This window comes from Physeter macrocephalus, chromosome 18, assembly GCF_002837175.3.
Source record: "Physeter macrocephalus isolate SW-GA chromosome 18, ASM283717v5, whole genome shotgun sequence".
NCBI classification, from domain to species: Eukaryota; Metazoa; Chordata; class Mammalia; order Artiodactyla; family Physeteridae; genus Physeter; species Physeter macrocephalus.
In genome coordinates, this window is record NC_041231.1 from 83,188,787 (window position 1) to 83,207,530 (window position 18,744).

At 38.5% G+C, this 18,744-nt stretch overlaps 1 protein-coding gene across 1 annotated transcript in view; it reads right to left on the reverse strand.

Moving 5' to 3' along the window:
* PKHD1 (PKHD1 ciliary IPT domain containing fibrocystin/polyductin) overlaps nt 1–18,744 on the reverse strand; it is a 429,330-nt gene that overhangs the window by 175,768 nt on the left and 234,818 nt on the right. Inside the window, exons 50-51 of the mRNA XM_024121891.1 lie at nt 17,109–17,174; nt 10,622–10,750 (exon numbers count right to left, since the gene is read on the reverse strand). Of these exons, the coding sequence (XP_023977659.1) occupies nt 10,622–10,750; nt 17,109–17,174 (195 nt within the window). The remainder of the gene's footprint in view (nt 1–10,621; nt 10,751–17,108; nt 17,175–18,744) is intronic.

Sequence of the window (18,744 nt, forward strand, 5' to 3'; positions counted from 1 at the left end):
GGATCTAGGCTTCACTAGACTGCCAAAGGGACCTAGGGCACACGAGAAGTTCAGAATCCCTGGGTTGTGTGAAAGGGTGGTGACCCCCAAGGATCAACAGTGAACCACTGTGCTAGTCCCGCCCCTGCTGGCCGGGCTGTACCTCTCATGGGCAAACTTCTTATCTTTAAAGCTCTACATATGAAGAGACTCCAAAAGCTCCCTCAAGAAAGTATAATCAATTCAAGAAATGCCACTGTACCTAAACCAATAATTGGGAAATCATGAATTATTTAATTCAACATTCTGAGAATATCTGCATGGAAAACAGACCATAAAGTAAAGTGAAAAAGAAGTAATTCAATTAGAGCAAGTGAAAAAAGCCCTGCTCTAGATTAAGGGCCCCATGGGCAGCTGTTCCTTACTTGGCTCAAACTTCCCTGGCCCCAACCAGGAGGGTAAAATACATATGCAGTCACTCAGGTCCCCTTCTCTTGTAAGAAATGCCTGTGTCTCCTCAAAGAATATTAATTCCATGAGACAAATTTCTTAGGGGAATAAAACGAGGTAAAATATAGGTTTCTGCATTAACGTCAAGGAAAAGTTTCATTAATTCTCAGCAAATTTGTTGTAGTGCAGATCACAGACTATGAGGTCGTTAAGAGCTTGAAAGGTGATTTCTTAGTAGGGTGACCAACTCGTGCTGGTTTGCCTTGAACTTTCCAGGTTTTATCACTAAAAGTCATGTGTCCCAGGAAACTCCTCAGGTCTGTATAAATCAGAGTAGTTGGTCACTCTATTTACTAATGACTTTAAAGAGATTAGCTCCTAAGGTCAACATCCCAAAATAAATATCAAAATATCTGGATGCTGCTTTCAGTATTCTGAATTTGAAAGGACTTCACCAATGTACTCTGATGGACTACTACTGGCTGTTTAAAATATGACCTTCTGACCTCCAGAACTGAACTCATTGTAACAATTATATACAATCTTCTACATTTTTATTAAAAATGTATTTATTGTGTTGATTTATATTTTTGTAATATTGTACCCCTTTAGGAAATGACAATGATATCTTAGAGAAGATAGCCTAAGTCTATTCTATTCTCCCAAACTGACTGAGCTATACAAATTGACCAGTTCTGTTGGACTAAGCCTATTATATGACCTATTTATTTAGAACATTTGGCAGTACTCTAGAAAGAGAGTGGCTAGGGACAACCGGGCCGCCACCCTAGAAGTGCTGCTGTCTCACCAGGGAGTAATTGCTTTAATTTTAACAAATTTTCTTTCTTTTAATTTTTTCCCTTGTGGGGAAAAGGGAACCCTCATACACTGTTGGTGGAAAAGTAAATTGGTGCAGCCGCTGTGAAAAATAGTATGGAGGTGTCTCAAAAGACTAAAAATAGAACTACCATATGACCCAGCAATTCCACTCCTGGATATATATCCAAAAACAAAAAACAAAAACACTAATTTGAAAAGATACATGCACCCCAATATTCATAACAGCATTATTTACAATTACCAACATATGGAGCAACCTAAGTGTCCATCAACAGATGAATGGATAAAGAAGATGTGGCACACACACACACACACACACACACACACACACACACACACACACAATGGAATACTATTCAGCCATTAAAAAGCATGAAAGTTTGCCATTTGTGGCAACATGGATGGACTTGGAGAACATTATGCTAAGTGAAATAAGTCAAAGGAAGATAAATACTACATGATATCACTTATATGTGGAATCTAAAAAATACAACAAACTAGTGAATATAATTTTTTAAAAAAAGAAGCAGACTCATAGGTATAGAGAACAAACTAATGGTTACCAGTGGGGGGAGGGAAGAGGGGAGGGGTAATGTAGGGGTAGGGGAGTAAAAGATTCAAACTATTATGTACAAAAAAAGCTACAAGGATATATTTTATAACACAGGGAACATAGCCAAATATTTTATAATAACTATAAATTGAATATAACCTTAAAATAATATGGGGATCCTTGAAGGCATTGATCTCTACCAGGGTTTTTATAAAGATCCAATACAGATGTGTTAAACAATAAGCCAAGACAAGCATTAGATTCTGCATTTGATTTGTAGGAGGCTGCAGAGAGTATTCAGTTTTTTCTCAGGCAGTTTCTAAACTACCACCCTCCTGGTCCTCCATGGAACGTTTACTATGAACCACCGCCACCACCTCGGTATCACTCTTTTCTTGCCTTCTGTTGTCTGACTTCTCCTCCTGGTTTCATGATTGCTCCTTCTCTGGGTTCTCTTCCTGCCATTTAAATTAGAATTTCCTCCAAGATGTTGTCTCCTACCCCCTCCTTGCATCTCTCTCTGTTAGCTCCCATGCTGGCTCTAACCCTAGTTCAATCTCCAAGGCTTCCTTAGACAACTCTCTGAGGATTACCAAATCTAAATCCAGATTCCCAACTGGCTTCCTTCCCAAACTCCTGAGTCATCTTTTCAGCCTCATTCTCCTTTACCCTTCACAATTAATAAAATGCCAGGTCCTGCCAATTCTCCTTTCTTATCAAGTTTATGACACATACTTGTATTTTTCCATAGCAACCACCAATGCATTTATTGCTACTAGAAATCTTATAGTTTGTACTGTGATGGTCAAAGTACTCTTAAAAGTCCTAAGGAAAATCACGCATAACTCCTTTAAAAATTAGTTTTAAACTGCACATGGAGAGAGAAGTTGTTATAGTAGCAAAGGAATCACACCTAAGTCAATGGGAGAAACGCACCAGAGGTGTTTTATAGGTATACCTGTTAGGTTCCTCTCAGGCTAGAACCCAAAGTTCCCAGAAGGGTCACACTTCTGGGAGACTGGAGTTAGGAGTTTGTAAAGTTATAAAAGTAGTGATTCTCTAGGTGCAGTAAGTGCCAAAAATAAATCCTAGGTCTCCTACACACTTCACACTCCAATATCCCCCCACCCAAATTATGATCTGCAAACCTGGGGAAGTATGTGCCCTCCTAGAAAATTGCTATGATCCTAATACTAATGGACTATGACAATGAGTGTGTTTCTCAGGTGAGTAAGGACAGAAAAGAGTTTGAAAATCCACTCAATTAGATTAAAACTCCAATTAGTTCCAGCAAGTTAGCAAGCCATAAAGAGTGTCAGGGTCTACATGTCTTGGGTCCCAAGAGAAGATTCTAAGTAAGTTCTAATTAGCCCAGAAACAAGTGCCATGACTGAATCAAGCAGAGATTGACAAACTGAGATTAGAGAAAGGATATCAACTTATTTTAATATTTTTTTATTGTGTTCCTTTTGTCACTTGCAGGAAATAAAAATCTCTGCTGTGATTTTAATTGAAATTTACTTTTTATGGGGAAAACATATACAGTTGTAAAAATACTTAAAAAAAAAATTCAACTCCTGGTTGTCTACCCCTGGCAAGGACACCCTATCACAGGTCTTACTTGGTAGTTATGGCATTACTGCTATTCATTTGTAAAAACCCATTTGAATCACAGTCATTGCAACTAAAAGGAACTCCCTAGCCTCCAGTGTGTCTCTCAAATGTAAACCTATTTTAGGGACACAAATCATCTAAAATATAACAAATAAAGCAACAATATTTCTTCTTATAAATTTTAGAAGGCGATTTGCAACACTTGGGTTGAAAACAAGGAGACTGAAATCCCACTCTTATCCTTGATACAAAATGTCATATATGTTTGGGCAATGATAATAATGTGTTTCATAGGATTCTACAATTTAGAAAACACTTGCATTATCTTAGCTCATTTGAGTTGAGTGTCACTAAGTTCCCTACCAGCTCAACAATTCTATGTATCCATATTCTACATATATATGAATGTTTACTTAATACAATTAAATTCATGGAAAAACACCACAAATAAAACAAATAAATTGTTCGACAATCATTCATTTCATCAAAGGAGTCCATATTGCAAAGGATTTTGCACTTAGATTGCCTTAAATAGTAAGCTTCTATGGTACATTCTTAAATATTGGATATATAAAAAGTCAGTTTAAGTTAAACATTTCAGAACTGTTTGGGGAGGCCTGTGGAAATACTTGCTCCAGGGAGCTTGGGATCCTGATGTTTCCTACCCGTGGGAAGAACATGGCCTCAACACCCTTTACCATGAAGCAAGGTTCCCGGAGGTCTGTGCTCACCTCTAAGAAACTGCCTAAAAGAAGGAGATTTATACAGTATCTAAAGGTCCTTTGATCTCTGTTTTCAGATTTTCTTTTTATTTGTTTATTTTTATTTGCTAATAATGCTGATTAAAATTTCTGTGCCAAGTACCTCTTGAAATTATATTTGTTTGTTCTTCCCTTATATAATCTTAAAGAACAGCTTTCCCATTCATGTTCTAAATAAGGTAAAAGAATTGTTGACTGTTATCCTTGCAGACTTTTCATCTCTGCCCTGAAGGAAACAAAATGCTCAACGTATTCGTGCTCCACTTCTCCCCTCACCCCAAAGCACTCCTCTCTCTCCCAAGAAGAGGCTTCTGGTCACCCACATAGAGATTTGGACACAGGCTGCGGCCCAAACACTGTCATCCGTTGCCCATCTCAGGGTGAGAAATCCCAGATCAGGGCCCCAGTTATGTTCAAGGGTTGAAGAATCCCACTTTCAGGCAGTGAAGAGGCAATACCATAACACCTGGCATGGTAGGTAGCAGAGAACAAAGAAACTAAAATCCTCTGACCAGTCTGTCTCCTGCTGTCCTTCAATTTCTGACTCACGTAAGCCAAGAGAATCTAAATAATGTCTGCCCAGAGAGGGAAGACAGCACAAATTGACCAGACCCTAAAACTCTCAAACCTTTTGAATTAGGTCAAGTACATCTGCTCTTAATTACATACATGCACATACATTACACACATAAACACATACACAGTGGTAGATTAAAGACAGCTCCAAGTTCTTTGCTCTTCTTCCTAATGAAAGTAGAGCCGAATTCTCCTCCTTTGTATCTGGGTTGGCTTTAGTGCCCTGCTTGACCAAGAGAATGTGACGGTCATGACATTCTGAGTCTGCTAAGGCTGGCTCGGAAGGCATGCAACTTTCACCCAGGTCTCTTGGACTGCTCACTCTTGGGGAACTCCTCTTTAGGATGTTCCTTCTTGGATTCCAGCTGCCACACTATTAGAAAGCCCAGGAAGCCTCACAGAGAAACCCATGTGGAGAGGAACCGAGGCCTCTTAGCTGACTGCCCTGACTGAACTCCCAGCCAATAACCAGTGTCAACAGCCAGCTGCTTGAGTGAACTCTCTTGGACCACCCAACCACGCTGGGCCTTTAGATGAGCCCAGCCACCATCGACAGCAATGCATGAAAGACCCCAGCAAGAATACCCCAGCCTAGCCCTTCCTCACAAAATTGTGAACAAAATAAAATGTATGTTTTAAGCTATGAAGTTTCTAGGTGGTTTGTTAAATAGTGATAGATTTCCCGAATACACACACTCCCGCAGTCACCATACTAATGCCATGCATCCTACAAAGGACCCCAGTAACTCAAGTTTAAATTAACTTCCCCTTCCCACTTGCTAGTAATCCAGAATAAATGGGGGTGATGGCTTGTGTGACTTTCTGTCCCATCCAAATGGGACAAGACCAGAATTTTGAAACTATTCAAGAGACAACACTGATATTTATGGTATTTGGTTTCTAATTGACTCTGCAGACCCAAATCTCTGTGTTACCTGTATCTTATCCTATATCAGTTATAATCTCAGGTAAGAAAAAAGTATATTAAGCTTGTAATGCTCTACTCTCAATATTTTGTAGAAATTCCTCCCCCAGAAAAATTATTTCCTGATTTATGGTCATCTTAACTCATATCTCCAACCTCAACGTCTTGCGATTTAACAAGGAAATACGTTAAACATTGTTGACTTTGAACATCCCAGGACTTTGATGAGCCTCATTGCCATTTAAAGTACCAGAGTACTGAAAATCAGAACAAACAGAAGAACTATTATGAAAGAAAACCAGTACTTCTCCATTCATCTCTTCAAATAAGGACAGTTCAAAGTAATATGGGAAAATGGAACACAGTGAATTCTACTACACATACACGCAAAAATAAAACCATGCTGGAGGCTATATGATATCATATCTGTACCCTTCAAAACAGAATCCTGCCACTTGGAATTATAACACATTTTCCTTTCATTAAAGCTGCTCTGTGTGAAAAGGGTGTCATCCTGTCATGGCTGAAACTCCTTCAGAGAAAGAACTGGAAGCATCAAATCCTCACAGGTCAGTTCAGGACAAAACCTGGAGTACAAGTTAGCAGGATCATTTGTGAGGGTTTGCGATTTGCATGATTTATTAGATAGAACTTGTTCCCACTCTGCAAGATGTCTTGAATGCATTTAGACCAATTCTCCCAGTATTTAGGAGGCAAAGACAATCAGATATACTTGTTTGTGTAAAGCAAAGTTATAAACTAAACTACAAAAGCAAATTCTCCATGATGACTTCAGCTCACTCCATATAATACCACCAAGAAGAATTTACAGCTTTCAAAATCCAATGTCTATAAAGACAGAATGCCTCAAAGGAAAATGGTACCATACTTAAAATAGTGATATCTTTTATTAGTACAGTAAAGTCCTATTTTTATGGAATAGGATGGGTCCGAGGTCATTCCATAAAATTGATTTCTCAGAAAATGGAAATAGGCAATTTACCCTAAGAATTTTATTGAAAAATTATGCTAGTCTATTTGAATAATGATGGGAATGTTCTATACATTTCCTTTATTAATGAATTAAAATACACAAAACATCATAAAATTATATTAGAGGTTCAAAAGTATCACTTAAATCTTCTTTACCAGTCACTTTCATTTGGTAACATCAGCAGTTCCATTAAAATCGTATTATGTAAAAATGGGTTTTTACTGTAATAATAGTTATTACCTATTTAGCTCCCAAGGTTGGTGTGAAAATTAAATAACAAGCCATTGGAAAGCAAATACAAAGTGTTGCTAATACCAGAGGCCAAGAGGGGCAGGCAGATGGAAAAACGAAGGAAAAGAGCACCTGACACATTAAAAATCACAGCATTCATCTATAATTCCATTATTGCCAACACTCCACGCAGCAGTCATGTGTGTTGATGTTATCTCATTTAATCCCCTCAACATGATGATATATTAATTTTAACCCTCATGTTATAGATGAAGGTCGGAAACGTTTAAAACGTGTCTAACGCCACACAGTTGGTAAATGTCAGAATCCAAATGTGAATACAGCTTTGCCCTAGTCAACAGCCCATCCTGTATCTCCTAAAACATCGCTCCCTCCCCAGTACACTCTTGTGTCTTGTAACTGACCTTCAGTTTCTTATCCCATCTATCAAGGTCCTCTGCAAATGCCTCTTCCTCCGTGAAGTCATCTCTCTTCATCTTGCCTGAGACAAGTGTTTGATTCCTCATCTTGCCTGAGACAAGTGTTTGATTCTAAACACATCTGGTGTTTATTACAGCTATTTGTTGTATTATTAAGTATTAGTATGTGTTTTATCAACCCCGCTAAGTTACTAGCTGTTTGAGATCACGGCTGTATCAGACTTGCCTCTGGAGGCCCAGATCAGAGCACCTGGTGTGGTGAGTGTTCAGTTATTGTTGGTTAAACTGAATTGGAAAGGAATGTTAACTTGAATTAAAACTATATTTGGTACTAGATGCAAAGCAGATACTTCTACCAACGGCTCATGACATCAGATACCTCTCTGGGAAGTTTCTCCAGTTTCTCCACATGTATGTACCTAATGAGAATGTAGCAAGATTGAATTCCTCATGTAGAGTATCTGACATATGCTAGGTATTCAATAATTTTTTTTAATTCCAAGTGAAGGGAACAGGAAGTAGAGAAGTATAAATTCAGTATAATATGGAGTCTGATTTGAGTGAATCAGAGCAAGTAGGAATGGTGAGTTTTTAAATATATATATATGGTAAAGAGTTAGGGCTCTGGAATCAAACTGTCTGCTTTCCTGGACCAGCCTTTTTACTTATTAGCTGGGAGAAACTTGGGCAAGTTACTTAACCTCTCTATGTCCCAAATTCCTCAGCTATAAAAAGGAAGATAACAACAGGATCCAAATCAAAGTAGTTGTGAGGAATGATCGAGAAGACCCATGTAGAACACTTAGTGCAGTGCATGGCAGACACCCAGCACTCAAATTATAGCTGCTGTTACCATCATCGTCATCATCAGGAACCTCTTAATTCTTAGGCCTCTGTTCAAAGGAAAAGGCATTACTTTCCACAGACCTGTAAAATCTGATAGCTGTACTGGGTCGATCCTGTGAAATCCAAAGATTCAGTTCTGGTATGAAATTATGGATGGCAGCATGGAGAACATGTGCTTCATTCAAGCAATACTCGGTGTCTCTTTTGTGCCAGACTTGGGTGAACAAACTGACTTGTTTCAGAGGAGGCAGGGAATGAAAGACACCAGAACAGCCAGAAAGGTCAAGAAGGTAAAACCACAAGTAGAAAGACGAGATGAATTCAATCCCAAGGTCCGTCAGAGGTCAAAATATCAGGGTTTGCCAAAAAAATCAAAGCAGAAGAGTAAGCCAGTACAGCGCCTACAAAAGACCCCAAACTAAACAGAACAGGTTAAAACACTGGCCACTATAAGATAATTTTCTGGAATTAGGGCTTCTTTGAGGAGAGAGGCAGCAAGAAGTAAGGACTTCATTTATTATATATTACAAATCTGTTTCATTCCCTTATTTTTCCAACTAAAAACTAAATAATGAACAATAATTGCAGATTTTTAAAATCTTAACTTCTCTGATCTTTACAATAATACTGAAGGACCAACTGGGAGATACTTCAGACATCCAGTATCTGTGCCCGCCCGCCCGCCCCCCTGCCACCTTTTTCCAGAGCACTGATCTGTGCTCTTTAAGAGCAGCTTCACGGAGAACTCGGGTCCATCTTACAAGCTGACCATGAACAAAGGAATGAAGGATGATGGAGAATGCCAGGGGCCCCAGCAACCAGGAGACACAGTGGATACAGTCAATGAAGTGCCAAGCAAGATAGCTAAGATTGCTCCTCGCTCAGCATAAAGGTCCCAAGGATACGAAAAGCTTGGCAAACTTCAAAAGCTTCTCTTGCTTCCTGCATGTGGTGGGGGAAACAGCTTGCTCACTGGGAAAAACCATAGCCCAGGGCCAATCCACTGGCTACCTTCATCAAAAAGAAGGCTGAGGCAGAACAGATTTTTCCTTTCCGTATAGGAATGACTCATGAGCTTGTTTATTCAAAAAGCTCCATCCTCCATGGAGAGAGGTGGATGGTAGCGGGGTGGGATGATAATAACCGTTTAAGTTTGTATTGGTCAGCCCACTCCCTCTGTCCTCACCTCGCTGTGCAGTTACATGTGCACCCCACCAATGCCAGAAGGTGGTCAGTACGTTTTAACCTTTCTGCCTTCATTTCCCATCGTAAATAAAGCAAACAACACCACCACTCTTTTCATTTACCCTTAGTCCTTTTAGAAAGGAAATGTACTTGATTGGTTAAGAATAAGGACTTGGAGTCAGATCGTCTGGTTCAAAATCCTGGTTGTGCTGAATTGCAAACTGTGTGACCCTGGGCAAGTAACTTAACTGCCTTGGACCTCTGTTTCTCTGTCAGTAAGAATGGGAATGATAATATTACCTGTATTGCAGAGCTATTGTGAGGATTAAACTAGTTAATATATGGAGAACAATTCCCAAATATTGTTAGCTGTCAACAAATGTTTGACATTAGCATTATTATTATTTCACAGATGACCAAATATTCTTTTTCCAGTACTGATCTTCTTTTATTCAGTATTACTTTAAGAAGTTCAAATTCAACCATAAATGGAAATAGGTCTTAAGAAATATATCTGTTGTATGAAAAACATTTTCTTCTCGGGCTAGGGAAATTTTCTAGTAGTTTCAAGAATTCTCTCCTAAGAAAGAAGAATTTTATAAGTATGGTGTGTATTTCTGTACCTCTGAGGAATCATCTTTCCCTTCTTATGTAAACAAAAAGAGAGTTCTAGGTAGATGGATGGATGGATAGATAGGTGATAGATTAGGTAGCTGATAGATTGATAGAATTTTATTTTTGTATTTGATTTATCTGTTCCTTTTCCATCATCTTTGAAAAATCATGGCAACAGAAGACCTTGTCATTCTTCTCAGTCCTATATTTAAAAGATTCACAAAGGCAAAAGATAGGAGGCATTTGAAAATTGCTTCTTTCCATATACCCTGTGTCTTTGAAACATAAGGATACTAAAATTTTCTGTAAATCTGTTCTCTGACACATTAGAAAAATTATCCAGTTAGTGGATTAGTCTAACTCCTTTTGGCATGAAGACTATTTATCCCACCTTTAATGAAGGTAAGCTGAACTATTTTTTCTGATTTTTACTGGATTATGAAATTTCTCTCCTGTAATAACTCAAAAGAGAAAGTGGTAGACATAATTGCCTATTTATTTCCACATTCTTTACTGTGTTGTTCAATATATTTAAATGACAGATAATCCCCAATTAGATTGGCCCAGTTCAGTCTGTCTGCGATTATTTACCCCATAGATTGTTTCACTCACTGGGTAAAATCAGGACGTCATCCCCAGGGCCTGGAATGGTACCGCTGTGTCCTCCCCAGCCCTTCTCCATGCCTTCCCATGCTTCGGGGAGGGACCATTTTAAAACTGACTCAGGTGCAGAGGAAGAAGCTAGAAAACAAAAGGAAGATAGCAAGGGTAACTATGAAAATCTGATTCACTATGATAACTTACAAATTCTATCCTTATATTAGGATCCTGGTGACATTTTCACTTCCCAAAGAAGCTGCCTTTAGATATTTTATAATATTCTATAAAAACATTTATCAGGCATAAAGCAGGTAATTATTCAATCCTTAAAAGATTACCTCCACTTCTAGGGAAAATATATTCTACTTTTGTTATTAAACTTTTGTGTTTTGCCTTTACTATAAATACTACAACATATGTTTATCACGAAACATTTGGAAAATGCAAATATAGAAAGAAAAAGAAAAATAATAATTGTCTACTATCTCACCACCTAGAGATAACTGCCATTAACCTTTTATTTGTATTTCCTTCCAGAATTTCTCAACATTTTTACATAATTTAGATCCTATAACATGCAATTTTACATTCAGTTCTTATTTTACTTGGCAGTTTTTCACACGCATTTTGTAATGTCATTAAAACTCCCTGTAAACATGATTTTAATGGTTACATAATATTCTATCACATGAAAAGCCCACAATTTATTTAATCCCTAATGTTTGGCATTTAGGCTTTGTCCACTCTCTTTTCAAATTATAGAGAATGCAGTGTTAAATATCTCTGTGCATATCTGCCTATAATCATGATTTCTTCTTAAAATAGAATCTTAGCAATGGAATCACTAAGTCAAAGGGTATGATTTTCTCACAGCTCTTAATGCATATTAAAGGCAGGGCAATCATCTGAACACCTCTCACTGCAATAATTTACATATAGTTCATAAGTTACAACTGGTTTTTATTGATTCTGCCACTGATGATCAAGTGGCATTTTCTTTTCAACCATCCCACTGGCCTCTTCAAGAAACTGAAGCAGAAATCTAATAATTTCCAGTGGGGACCATACCATGCCAATGTGAAATGTACCCACACATTCTTTTCTGGAACATGATCCCTGGTACAGAGTCAGAAGGGCAGAGAGATTGTCTCAAAAGAGGAGGATGAAAAGATTCACAGATGACCAAACTCTCTTCTTCCAGTACAGGTCTTCTTTTATTCAGCAGTCACTTAAGAAGTTCAAGTTAAACCATAAATTACATTTGGTTCTTTTAGGGGAAATGTATTTGTTCTATGAAAAATATTTTCTTTTCCGCCTAGGGAGATTTCCTAGGAGATTCAAGAACTCACCTGATGAGGGAGGGAATCTCATCTATTACTTGCTAATTTCACAAGCATAAATAATGAGTGCCCTCTCCATCAGAACAGTCCTAAAAAACAGTGATGCAAAAAGAAATAAAATGTCATGCTTGCTCCCAAGGAGCAACTGGCATTGTGTAAGTATGTAAGTAAATACTGGAGGGATAGAACGCTAAAGGGAGAACCTGAACAAGGGAGGGAGTGAGACCTTGCCAGGGGAGGCTTCCTGGAGAGAAGCATCTGAGATCTGAGCTGCACTGTAAAGGCTTGGGACCTACCCAGGTGAAGCGGGTGAGGGTGTGTGGTGAGAGTCTGCACTCCAGAGGGTGAGCACGCGCGGTGGCAAGAAATGAGATATCACGTGGAAGAACTATAAGCAGTTTGGTGTTGTTGAGTCACAGAGCTGGAAAGAGGCAAGTGGTAGGGCTAGAGGAATACCCAGAGGTCAGAGTGGGAAAGGTGACAAAGATGGAGGAGGCAAGGGTAAGCCCTGGGTTTCCAGCAGGTGTGGTGTCAGGTGGAGATGCCCATTAAGACAGACATCGACGAATTCAGTTTGGGCCATTTAGAGTTTGGGGTGTCTTTGAAGCCTCCAGGTAGAGATACACAGCAAGCAGGGGATGGCTGTGAATCTGAAGGATGGGAAAGAGCTCTAAGTCCGAGAGATGGATTTTGGCATTATCACCCCAGAGGCCTTATTTGAAAATCTGAGAATGGTTGTGAGAGTTCCAGGGGACTACAGTGTGGAAAGACAAAATGCCTAAGGTCAGAACCACGGGGATCACCTGACTATTTTGTCTACCTGAACCCAACTCTCCAGTGGTCGTGGCCTAATTAGGGCCCTGGGATAACTTAAAAGTACATGGATTGTGGTCAAGTAGAAATCCTAGGGATAGGGAGGGTGGGAGGGAGGGAGACACAAGAGGGAAGAGATATGGGGACATATGTATATGTATAACTGATTCACTTTGTTATAAAGCAGAAACTAACACACCATTGTAAAGCAATTATACTCCAATTAAAGATGTTAAAAAAAAAAAGAAATCCTAGACAATTTAATTAACACAAAATATACGTGACACCATGGAAGCCAGGCAATGTTTTGCAACCAACCCTACTCAGAAAGAGGCTTTAGAAATATTTTATATTTATTTAATATCCTGTAATAAACCATAGTGGGAAAGAATATGAAAAAGAATATATATATGAATATAAAAAGAATATATATATATATGTATAACTGAATCACTTTGCTGTACACCAGAAACTAACACAACACGGTAAATAAACTATAATTCAATTAAAATAAAATAAAAAATATAAATATTTTATAAACATCAATAATGCCTTTCTAAGTTTCCTCCCAGTTTTGTCTCCTTTTCAATACTATACCCTAAATACCCAGGTGGGGATAGGGTGGGGGTATTTTTTGAGGTGGCCATTAACACCACAAAGTCCAGAAAAAGATGTTCTTACTTCCAGTGATATTTCAAACAGGCAATGACCAGTTTCTTTAAAACCCTACTCCAAGCTCCAAAAACCCTTAATTGCTTCAATTTTGTATCACAGATGTTGGAAACAAACATTCTTCACGTTTGTCATCTTCACTCTCGTTTATGGGAAGGTTGAAACTGTCTTTAATTGAACAAACTAAATCTTAAGGTAGCTATTCTAAGCAACATTATGATGAATGAATTTGATCATTCTATACCATCCTGTCTTAAAATAAGAACACTTAATAGACAAGGACATGTTTAGTCTCCTGCAGAATTATGAGATGTCTATACAGTTAAAATCAAGGTTCTAGATGACTATTTTTAATATAGAAAGAAGAGGGGAGGAAAAGAAGCCTAAAGAGTTAAAGCTATTAGAGGCATACATGGAGAACCAGAAGAGAGGAATGTCTTAGAAGACTAAGAAATAGAGAATGTACAGAGAGTAGAAGTGATATTTTTAATGGCAAATTTCCAATAAGAGAGGGAATAAGAAGTGGCTATTGAATGTGACTAGAGCATAGTGATCAAGATGAAGAGGGTCCCAGTGGAGTGATGGAGGTGGCAACCACTTGGATTACAGTGGATTGAGGAATGCACTGGAAGTAAGGAAGGGAAGACATTGGGGCTGATCCTGCAAAAAGCTGATTAAGGAATGAACAGCCTTAAGATTTGAGACCCTCAGGCTTTGATCTGTCTTCCCAATCGTTAAATAAGCTAGACTTATCTTGAAACTGGAGTCCATGAATTTTGGTCAGGACCAACCTTTGTGATGAGCCCTCACCCTGCTTTCCTCTCAAATTTGTCAGTCAACAACAGCCACCATTTGAGATGGTCTCCAACTTGGTACGTGAGCCAAGTATTGCCTTCTCCACTTTAATCCTTCATCTACCCCAGCATTCTATGGCTCCACATCAAGAGGAGGCTAGTATTTTGAGAAGTTTGCAGGAGTGATATAAACTACAGGAGGATTTAGGGTCCATGAATTTTGTTTTGATTTGATTTTTTTCATTGATTTTTTAATTAAGAGGTGACAAAGAGTCATTTGCTGATTAAACAAAGTTCAGAAGATGTTAGAAGGGATGGGATGAGTTTAAACAGGAGAAAGGCTGACAGATCCAGAGACCAGAGAAAAGGAAATAAACTTGATCTGTGGGGAAAGGGGTGGCAAATTTACAAAGACAGTATCTGATCATCTGAATATTTTTATATGACTGTCAACAATATTTGCAACTAGCCCCCACTGAAAAGACAACATGGTTGAGGTAAAGGCTCTTCAGAAATATTTTTTGTGTTCCCCCAGTGTGGGTTGCTTCACGCTCCTCCTCGCTCCCATCTTTTATAACGCATCATGGATACCAAGAGGAAATCAAAGGAGCCACAGTGTTGGAGGAGCATGAAAAACCTGCATTGGGGTCTTCAGAAACCTGGGTACCATCTTGACCCAAATTAGCATACATCCTTACCCCAAACCCACTAAGCACCCATACAACAACTTTCATCAGCACCACCTCCTCTGCTTCTTCCCAACATTGGCCCATGTATACCCTAATTTCTGTTGCCTCTGGAGTATCCTTTCTACCAGGCCCCATAATGACCAGCACAATCCTGTACACAGAATAAACCCTAAAACTAACTGAGTGAGCTAAAAGGCCCTATAGCAGAACACCTCAACCCAAAATGTTTTTTCTGCATTACATATTCTTTGCATCTCTGAATGGGTCAACATATAGATGGAACTCCATTATTTATTCCATTCCTGTTTTGTCAAAGAATTTTTGATATTGCAAAAATTGTACTGTTTTTCACAGAGCTCTCCATTAAACAAAATACATGCCATATTTAAATTTTGACATTAGCACTTACACCCCACACGATAGAAATCAAGCAATGTCTTAGAACCATACAAATAATAAATATTTGAATATAACGAATGGTAATGTACTAGTTCTGTAACTCCCTGGGTCTTAGGAGTTTTCTGTCCCAACATGTATAAGATAGGAAAATTGGCTATATATATATATAATTAATTTTAATCTAACTCATAAGTTAATATGTGCCAAAAAGGTAATTTGAACACCTTAGGGTTTACCTGGTATAACAGAAAGAACACTGGACTGAGTTGGAAACCTGAGTTCTCATCCAGGCTCAGCCACTGATTACTGATGTGACTAAGTAAACTATTTAATGACTAGGCTTCCATGCCTTCATTTGTAAAATGAGGCAACTGAATAGGACAGCTTGTGAGGTTCCTTCCCTTATTAAAATTCTACAACTCTATGAAGCATCAGCTTTCTATTTCTTCAGCATGTTGTAATTGACAGGCCAAGTGAAGCATCTCCCAGTTAAACTGACCCCTGCTGAAAAGCCCCGGATTCCAGCCACCCACAGTGTCCTTCCAAAGAGTCCTTAATACAGAAATCTTCGCACTAAGTGCTGAGAGGCATGTCATGCTGACGAAAGCTGCCCAACCCAGGAATGGCCACCCACAGATGGTCCAGTATCCTCTGAGGGGGCCTGACATGAGAGCTCCCCCAACAGGTAGGTTCTCTATAAAATAGGGGCTGACCCAACCAAATGTATCTCTTCTCGGGGGAATTTGAACACAGGACATCCAGAGAGGAGAGAATTGTAAGATACTTTTCTTTGGTAACAGTTATTTTAAAGAAAACATATTCCTTGATTATTTAGTCATTTGATTGACATTCCCCGGTGACCATAAGACACCATGAAGTGAAAGACCATTCTATCTTGTTCACTGTTGTCACCTCCCACACCTCACATGAGAGGCATTCAACAAACAAAGCATTTTGAGTCACCTAAAGGAAAAAAGTGCTAAAGAACTAGGGACAGAAAGAGCAAAGGCTATGGCAGCTCAGAAACAGATAAAAAAACAAAGAATCTCTTTCTTCTTGGTCCAATAAGCATGAAGGGGTCATTGTCGGTACTTTTAGTTTACATACAGTTTTAGTCCCATACCTTAACCTCATTTATTTATTAATTTAAATGGAGAAATTAGATCATTTTCTGATTAGCCCGGGCTCTTCTCTGACATAACACAAAAATGCCACTGGAAATCAAAGGAAAACTCAGCCTTTGAAAAGATTTATCCCAGCTGCAAATGTATAGTTAAACAGACTCAGCGTAAACAAAAACAAACAATGAAATACATTAGAAGGTGCTTATGAGTCATTTAGTCTTTGAGAGTTTAGCTTTCATGAATTAGAAAGATTTCACAGAACCATCTGACTTATGGGGAGGATTTGTTTACCCTGATTTCCTGAAATTACTGGGAACAGTTACAGTTTTGAGATACCCTGAATTTTTCTTTCCATTTGGTGGGGGCCTAATGGCTCATCTGCAGATCTGGACTCCTGTGTGCACATATGGTCCATAATTCATGAAATGTGCTTATTTACATGTTGTAATTCTTACTTTCCTATGTTTTGAAATGCACCAATTCTTATATCTTTCTTTGACATGCAGACGTATATTTTAGCTGTAGGGGTGACACAATAAGGAGTTGTCAGACATAAAAGCATTAGGGCTGATACTTGTCCTACAAACAGTATGATGGGAAGAATTTATAAAACGACTGGAGGACATTCTGCTGTACCAGGCAATTCTATTTGATGAGTTAATACTCACCTGAAATAGTTGGCGCCACACCTTCCCTCACCTGGAGAATTACTTGAACTTGGCCTTCACCTGAAACTGAACACAAAAAACCATAACTTGGATGTGATACAAAGATTATCTTAATACGAAAGATATTCATGTGTGAGAACGATGGCTTTGTGCTAAATTCTCCCCAACCTAACTAAATTTTCAAAATAAAAAAATGAAGTCCTTGTTAGTTAGTCTAACAATTGATTCCCAATATTTGATTTTGATTGTTTTTATTTGATTAAACTTAATTGCAGTGAGCTTTCCAAAAGAATTGGCACATAAATAATTAGGGAAAAAATTGTTTCACCGTATGTTCTTTGGAGGCCGGTGTTGGTGAGCAGGACACCTCTCATATCCTGTTTCCCCTCCATCAGTTTGAAGGCTCAGCTTTTAGAATTCATGTATTTTTCACCAGTAGAGTTCAGATCACCCATGAAATGTATTTGCTTTACCTTTATTCAAACAAATTGTCCTTTTAATGAAGCCTTTTCCCCACCCTGCTTTCTCCTCCCATCTTCCAAACCAACTGAGCACATTTAAAAGGCCTGGGGTTCATTAATTTTAAGCATTCAATAAATTAGTGGAAATAGTAAAAAGGCCTGATTCTTTCTGATAATGACAATTTGATGTCAGTATAAACCAGTAGATTAAGCTGGGAACATATGCTCCTTTGCCAAGAGAGGCTGCGGTAATTAAATAGTGAATGCATCTACAAGGTGCTCTCACGCCTGATTAATTAGTAATCAGGTGCGCAAACTCCACTTTTCAGTAACACCTTGTCTTTTAGTGGTTAATTACCTTTCTGCCTTATTCGATGCCATGGAGGCCAGCACCTCCCACCACCGAAGGACCCAATGATGCTGAAGGTTGCCGCCTTGGGGCCTTGGTCCCACCCATGCTCTCCATTTGCCTCTCCCTGGAGCCCTAAACCCTTTCCTCTATCACAGAATGGAGTAGACCTAGGATCATTCTTTCTAATCACAAAGCATAAGCTTCAGAACATTACAAAGAAAATAATACCCCAAAACACCCATGATGAGACCTCTCTGATTCTATTCTTATCTTGTTCATTATTCTCATTTAAAATTTTTCTGTAATAACCTATAATGGAGTATCATCTGCAGAAATACAGAATCACTATGCTGTATACCTGAAACTAACATAATATTGTAAATCAACTATATTTCCATTTAAAATTTTTTCCCATTATAAAATGCATGAGTCTGTGGCTTTCTCCTTCCACTGTACACACTTTTTTGACCAGGTAGAATGGCCAACATGTTCTTTATGTGCTCTACTTTATCATCACTTCCAAAGCTTTACTTATATTGTTTCTTTATACTATTGCAAATTTCACCCACTTTTCTAACTTAAATAATAAAAGTAATTAATAATAAAGTCACCAGCTTAACATCTCTTTTTTTCTATAATGTCTAACTCATCCACTTCTGCTCACACTGAACTATGCATTTTCTGAAGTTTAAAAGCATTTCTAAAACCATACAGTGATACTTATCCCAAGCTCTCTTTCAACTGAGCAGATACCACTGTGCATCAACTGTGGTGAATTTAGGATTGTCTCAGTCCTTAGCTCTGTCTTTAAATCTTTGAGGGA